General features: G+C 41.6%; 3 protein-coding genes across 3 annotated transcripts in view; all 3 read left to right on the top strand.

Moving 5' to 3' along the window:
• Window positions 1–1,340: 1,340 nt before the first annotated feature.
• On the top strand, window positions 1,341–3,020 carry LOC134178264 (peroxisomal N(1)-acetyl-spermine/spermidine oxidase-like). Its single transcript, XM_062645112.1, has one exon. It carries the CDS (start codon window positions 1,352–1,354, stop codon window positions 2,891–2,893), a length of 1,542 nt encoding a protein of 513 aa, XP_062501096.1. The 5' UTR covers window positions 1,341–1,351; the 3' UTR covers window positions 2,894–3,020.
• A 2,367-nt stretch (window positions 3,021–5,387) lies between these two features.
• LOC134177996 (peroxisomal N(1)-acetyl-spermine/spermidine oxidase-like) lies at window positions 5,388–7,111 on the top strand. Its single transcript, XM_062644777.1, has one exon. It carries the CDS (start codon window positions 5,388–5,390, stop codon window positions 6,939–6,941), a length of 1,554 nt encoding a protein of 517 aa, XP_062500761.1. The 3' UTR covers window positions 6,942–7,111.
• Window positions 7,112–7,456: 345 nt separating this feature from the next.
• LOC134178302 (protein disulfide-isomerase TMX3-like) overlaps window positions 7,457–7,500 on the top strand; it is a 7,206-nt gene continuing 7,162 nt past the window's right edge. The window contains exon 1 of the mRNA XM_062645159.1: window positions 7,457–7,500. This exon is cut by the window's right edge and continues 55 nt beyond it. Within this exon, the coding sequence (XP_062501143.1) occupies window positions 7,473–7,500 (28 nt within the window). The 5' untranslated portion in view covers window positions 7,457–7,472.

The following is a 7,500-nucleotide window of genomic DNA, read 5'->3' as shown; positions in this document are numbered from 1 at the left end:
GTTTTTGAGCGTGTCCCACCTCGAAATGCTGTAATTTACACGACGCCTTACTGTTGTACTGCTGAGACTGCAAAGTAAGTCTCTGAGCCTATATTCTTTTCTCTTTGTATGTATTGTAGTGAATGTATGATAGTGGTGTGTGTATATATGTAGTTTGTCCGTGTGTAGTTTAAATCTGCCCCTGAGTGGGAACTGTACCCTATTTGGGTGCGAGAGAAAAGATATTATCCTATTACTATAATATGCCAACCCACGCTTCCGTCTGTCTGGATGTATGTATGTTCTGTCTGTAACGCGCCGATCGACAAGACGCCGGTCTCGGATCGTCGCTAAACGCGGTGGCCCGGTCGAGTTCGGCCGTCCGAGACGAACGGTAGAGTCGGATTTCGCCTACACTGCCTTGTGTGTGTGTGTGTGTGTGTGTGTGTGTGTGTGTGTGTGTGTGTGTGTGTGTGTGTGTGTGTGTGTTCGTGCGCGTGCGTGCATGTGCGTGTGCATGTGCGCGCGTGTGTAGATTTTGTCTCAAGAGTAACACTACAGTGAGATTGTGAGATGGGCTACTCCACTTGCCAAATAATGGCGAAAGTTAATTCACGTTTTCTTTGCTTATGTATCTACTATCTAAGTGCTAGCGCAATTGCTACCGCCCATAGGGCGAGTGAGGACTAGTTATTAGCTATTATTCTTATTAACCCTTGAGGTGCCAGACCTGCGCGCGAGGTATCGACAAGCGAAATTTTACCGATACACACAACTGTTCAACTCCGGTATCGCCGCCAATACCGATACCAATATTGGTGAAACTCTGATTACAAGTGCTTGTGTAAATGGGCTCTAGGAGATCATGATCAGTTGGTATGCATACTAAGATAGGCTAAAACAGCAAGCACAAGATCGACATAGACGTCTCATCTGCAGCAGTAACAGCTGTATAAACTTTTAAGTTTTGGAAGCGTCTGGTAATTCTGGTACTACATACGTAGTTAACAGCCCACAGAATTGATTCAGTGTGAGTCTCAGACTCTAGATCTGGTGTTCTAATTGTGTAGCGAGCAATGTCATCTAGAAAACATAAATAGTTTTAAAAAACACTACGTATATGCATCACTAGACATCAAACGTTTGTGGCATAGTACATCCTAAAAATTGTGCTCTCTTTTGCATATTAATTAATTAATTAAATAGTTTCAAGAGAACACTACGTATATGCATCAATATACATCAAACGTTTGTGGTATATTACGTCCTAAAAATTGTGCTCTCTTTCGCATATTAATTTATGATTTCATTATTTCGTTTTAGTTCTGCAAAAACCTCTGGGGTCCGAAGCTAGGCGCGAGACAAGAGGACCATGGGTTCGGTATCAGTTGTTGTCGTTGGTGCTGGCGTCGCTGGCTTAGCGTCTGCAGATCGTCTTATGTCTGAAAGCAGACCGGATCTAACTATTAACGTTACTGTACTAGAAGGTAACGACAGACCAGGCGGCAGGATCTGCACTCACGTGTTCGGTGATGAAATTGTCGAACTAGGAGCGACGTATCTGCATGGAACGGTGAATAATCCTCTCTACGACCTACTACAACACTTCAGATCAGCAGCAGTGACACGGTCATCATCATCACCTTCCGAAATGACGATTCCCCGTAGGGGATCCGGTGAGGGACTGATACCAAGGAAACGATTATTTCAAACGAAGGGTCACTCAATTGACTCCTTTCTTGTACACGAGGCTAATGCATTATATAACCGCCTGTTGGATGAATGCAATCAGATGGTTCTGAATCCATTTCCTCCCCCTTGTTTAGATGTTGGTAGTTACATGAAAATGGGTTTGAAAGAGTATATGAGCAGCGAACGTTTACCGAGACAGTTAGAACACAGACACTTGGTTGAGAGTATATTCAACTACAGAATGACAGAAGAGACTTCTACCTCAGGATGTGATAGTATGGATGAAGTATCGTTGCACTGGTTTGGCGACTACCGAGTACTTTGTGGTGGGAACAGGCATGTGGATGAAGGAATGAATGTCTTGGTAGATGAGTTAGTAGCAAAACTTCCAGAGGACTGCATCTGCTTCAACAGCATTGTTGATAAAATATGCTGGTCTAAAGACACAACTTCAAAGCAGAAACCGGTAACAGTGTATACAAGATGTGGTAAAAGTTATGAGGCCGATCATGTTATTTTTACTGGCTCACTGGGTGTTCTAAAGCACCGAGGACTAGACAATAGTTTTTCTGGCCTGTTTGACCCGTCACTACCTGAAGAAAAGCAGAGTGCCATTAACAGACTAGGTATGGATGCTGTGGAAAAAGTGTTTGTCAGATTTGAAAGAAGGTTCTGGCCTGAACAGTGTAGTGGCTACAACTTCTGTTGGCCTATCCAAGATAAATCAAGTAAATTTTATAACGACACAGATTTTTCTTGGATGAAGAAAGTTGATGGACTTCGTAGTATACGTAGGTACTCTGACTCACCAGTCATGTCTGGTTGGATCACTGGAAAGGAGGCAGTCAAGATGACTTCTGAATCTAGTCATGCTCTAAATCAAAAGTTCCATGATTTAATGGAGTACTTTGTCCACCAAATGGATATTCCTGAGGTTGTTGAAGTTTTACACACCGATTGGTGTAGAAACGAGTTATTTCAAGGTGCCTACAGTTACCCTGCTGTTGGATGTTCACCTAAGGATTTTGACACTTTAGCTCAACCTCTTCCCCCTCCATCATCCTCGACAAATGATTTGAAGATCTCACCACTACAACTGTTGTTTGCTGGTGAGGCTACACATCGAAACTACTATTCAACTCTCCATGGTGCGTACTTGACAGGAATTAGAGAAGCCGATAGAATAATTTCATTGTACGAACACTCAACAGACGCAAGCTAAACAACAACCTTTACACTTAGTGTTAACAATTTTTATTTGATTTTATTCAGTGTACGTACGTATATCAATGTCATATTTATAACCGTGGGAAATGGCTTGCTCCCACTAAATTTGTCAATTGCTTGTGATCCTCTTGTTGCCAGTCTCTGCCTTAATTAACGAATTAATTAATTAACTGTGAGGCAACCACTTAGTTGTACCAACCTGAAGTCTCATCTTTAATTAACAGTAAGACGCACAACTATTTGACGTGACACGAATTTAAGACCAAGCACTAGACTACTATTTCTAAAAGTTGGATGAAATTATATCTTAGACGTTGCAAATTAAAGAACTATTGCCTGCTCTATTTCCAATCTACCAATAAGATTCCTTTCTATGCCCAATACTGTTGTTGTCTAGCCAGCTATGATTTATGACAGGTCCGCATATCTCTAATTAATATTATTATTATTAATTGTCAATTTCAAATTCGCTGGCATACTACATACTGAGAATTACTCACTATTGTACATTATGACTTTCGTTCTCTATCTTACAATTTCTCACAGGTATAACCTACCAAAACAGGTTTGCGTTCACTTTGCATCCGGAAGTTATAGTGAAGCTCTTGTGTTGTTAATGCTACAGTTCTAAGTACTGTAGCTTCATTTGCACCACAAAACTATGAAATGCATGTACAGTAGAGTACGCATATACATACTGCTAGGAGTTAATTCGATCATACCTGATAAAAAGTAATTTCGCTGTCCTGCTGGCGTGATAGACGCATTACTTTTGTAGGAACTTGACGCAGCTAGAGCAATAATTAATTAACTAATCAAAGTAAAATAGATAATTGACGGCGTGATCCTTTGTTGTCTCGCTATATATATATATATATATATATATATATATATATATATATATATATATATATATATATATATATATATATATATATATATACGTTCTCCGTCAATGGCATCGCGCATTGGACGGGAGGAACCGGAATTGATCGTTACGTAGACGTAGATCGTTTGACGAACAGTCCACAATCTGAGCCTATATATATATAGATAGATAGATAGATAGATAGATAGAATATTTATTAGATATATCCAATTCTCTAGTACAATGACATTCGATAGATACGGCAAACTACATAAAGTGTCAACTAAACTCAAACCTAAACTCTAACTTAATTAAGAAATAGATAGATAGATAGATAGATAGATACCAGATAACAACCACAAAATTGATTCCACCAGTCAGCATCAGTTACAACTTCTGTTGGACTCTGCGCTAGGGTCATCACTCAAAGACTCAGCGAGCATAAGGGATTGAGCTCGACTGAATACCATTTCTGGTCAACACACTGGGGCATGGCTACGGGCAGTACCGAACCTGAATCTTGGCCTGTCCATGCCCAAAAGAGAGGTTAGTGTTGCATTACGGATATGGTTGGGTATCCCAATTTTCCCACTCCCAAACTCCAAACGCTGCCCTTGTGGTAACACAGTTGATAAGTTTGAGGACCATCTACTGGGATGTAATCAAGGACAAATCTTTTTTTAACAACAAAACGTCATGATGCTCTATGCGAAGTGGTGTATAACGCACTACTTACAGATGATTCTCGTTGTCGTAGGGAGGCAAGATGTAGCAGTAGCAACCAAACAAGACCAGGAGATGTTTACCATCCCGATTTCGAGAGCGCTTTGCCTGCCTATTTTGACTTATCGGTAGGAAGCTCTTTACAACCGTCTTTTCTCAGTCAAGCGGCAAGTCATCCAGGTGCAGCACCTGAAGCTGGAGAGATGGAGAATAACGAACGACATCACCTAAATGTGTCCGGCACAGGCAGCATTTTTCATCCACTCGTGGTTGAGACACTGCATGGGTCTTTGGACAGCTTCTAGCCTTCAAGTGCTCAAGATCAGAGCGCGTAGAGCTTCATTAATTTTAATTAAACATAATGTTTCAATTAGCCAATCTGTTTGTCATTTTTATCAGCAACTCTGTACTAGACTGTGGTGTAGCAATGCTAAAATGATATTAGCTAGATGTAGTCTAGATGGTACGGCTAGTCCCTTGTGGGAACTCATAAAAATATAAAAATATATACCTTAATTAAATAGTGCAAAAAATCTGAGCTCTTGCGCTTTCAAATGATGCAAGATCGCTAGCTATCTGGCCCCTAGCCTGGGGGTTTGGGGTGAAGGTCGATCCACTTTTGACGCTTGTTCTATCTACTGTGATGCAGAAGTGGATTTATAAAAATTAAGTATTGGCCGGACCAGTTGCTTTGCATTTGCTCATCGTCAAATTCGCAGTTACACGTGACTGCCGGACTCCAAGAGTTAGTTCGGACTTTCGGTCACGAGACAGGAAATGCCGGAAGTGTAGCGATGCAGTACAGTATACGTCCGGCTGCCGGACCTCTCTAGCCACTGCGGGTGTAACCTCTAGCATGCATGCATCAGTGAGGTCACAGGTCATTCTGGACAATACTATGGGTTCGGTATCGGTTGTTGTCGTAGGTGCAGGCATCGCTGGCCTAGCGTCCGCAGATCGTCTTTTGACATCGATCTCTGAAAGTAGACCGGATCTAACTATCAACGTTACTGTACTAGAAGGTAGCGACAGAGCAGGTGGCAGGATCCGCACTCACGTGTTCGGTGATGAAATTGTCGAACTAGGAGCGACGTGGCTGCATGGAACGGTGAATAATCCTCTCTACGACCTACTGAAACACTTCAGATCAACAACAGTGACAGGAACATCATTGTCATTGCCTGCAGGATTGAGCATTTGCCCAAGGGTATCCCGTAATGCCTTGATAAAACAGAAATGGATAGGTTTCCAAACAAAGGGTCACTCAATTGCCCCCTTTCTTGTAGATGAGGCTAATGCATTATATAACCGTCTGTTGGACGAATGCAATCAGATGGCTCTAAATCCATTTCCTCCCTCTTGTTTGGATGTTGGTAGTTACATGAAAATGGGTTTGGAAGAGTATATGAGGAGCAAACATTCACCGAAACAGCTAGAGTGCAAACACTTGGTTGAGAGTGTATTCAACTACAGAATGACAGGAGAGACTGTTATGTCAGGCTGTGACAGTATGGATGAAGTATCGTTGCACTGGTTTGGCGACTACCGAGAACTTCGTGGTGGGGACAGGCGTGTGGACGAAGGAATGAATGTCTTGGTAGATGGGTTAGTAGCAAGACTCCCAAAGAATTGCATCTTCTTCAACAGCATTGTTGATAAAATATGCTGGTCTAAAGACACAACTTCGAAAAAGAAACCTGTAACAGTGTACACGAGAAACGGTAAAAGTTATGAGGCCGATCATGTTATTTTTACTGGCTCACTGGGTGTTCTAAAGCACCGAGGACTAGACAATAGTTTTTCTGGCCTGTTTGACCCGTCACTACCTGAAGAAAAGCAGAGTGCCATTAACAGACTAGGTATGGATGCTGTGGAAAAAGTGTTTGTCAGATTTGAAAGAAGGTTCTGGCCTGAACAGTGTAGAGGCTACAACTTTTGTTGGCCTATTCAAGATAAATCGAGTAAATTTTATAACGACACAGATTTTTCTTGGATGAAGAAAGTTGTTGGGCTTTGCAGTAGGTACTCTAACTCACCAGTCATGTCTGGTTGGATCACTGGAAAGGAGGCAGTCAAGATGACTTCTGAATCTAGTCATGCTCTAAATCAAAAATTCGATGATCTAATGGAGTACTTTGTCCATCAATCGGAAATTCCTGAGGTTGTTGAAGTTTTACACACCGATTGGTGTAGAAACGAGCTATTTCAAGGTGCCTACAGTTACCCTGCTGTTGGATGTTCACCTAAGGATTTTGACACTTTAGCTCAACCTCTTCCTGCTCCACCGTCCTCGACAAATAATGATGTGAAGACCCCACAACTACAACTCTTGTTTGCTGGTGAAGCTACACATCGAAACTACTATTCAACTCTCCATGGTGCGTACTTGACAGGAATTAGAGAAGCCGATAGAATATTTTCATTGTATGAACACTCAACAGATGAAAGCTAGCTAAACAACAACCTTCATACTTATTATCAGTATTATTATTTTATTTTATTTTATTCAATGTAGACTATATATCTCTATCAATGTCGTATTTATAACTGTACAGTAGTATGTAGTAATGGGTTGCTTGTGCAATCCCACTAGAATTTATCAATTAATTGAGCTTCTCTTGTTGGCAGTCATCTGATCTTGTGAAGTGCACTAATTAATTAACTGTGAGGTAACCACTTACTTTTTATTAGTGTGTAGTGGTGATGGCAGCGCATCTGGGGCTGCAATCCACACTGCGTCTGGGGCGAGGCTAGTTAGTGGGCGCCCGGATGGGGTAAAGACCCTACTTGCCCATCATGGACGAACGTATACCTATCGTCACACCTTAACATTAACCCTTGAAAGGACATGTTACAACTACATGTACAACCCAACCATTGAAATACAAAACAAGGTTTAGCGCGAGTCAAATCACCCGCGGGTTGTCTATCCTGGGATTCCACGTGGCGCTTAGTGTGAGTTGTAGGTTCCCGGATTTTGGAAATGGTTTTCGTGTTTCGAATAAATCTTC

Source organism: Corticium candelabrum, chromosome 4 (genome assembly GCF_963422355.1).
Source record: "Corticium candelabrum chromosome 4, ooCorCand1.1, whole genome shotgun sequence".
NCBI classification, from domain to species: domain Eukaryota; kingdom Metazoa; phylum Porifera; class Homoscleromorpha; order Homosclerophorida; family Plakinidae; genus Corticium; species Corticium candelabrum.
The sequence above is the reverse complement of the archived record's forward strand: the minus strand, read 5'-3'. Positions and strand labels throughout refer to the sequence as shown.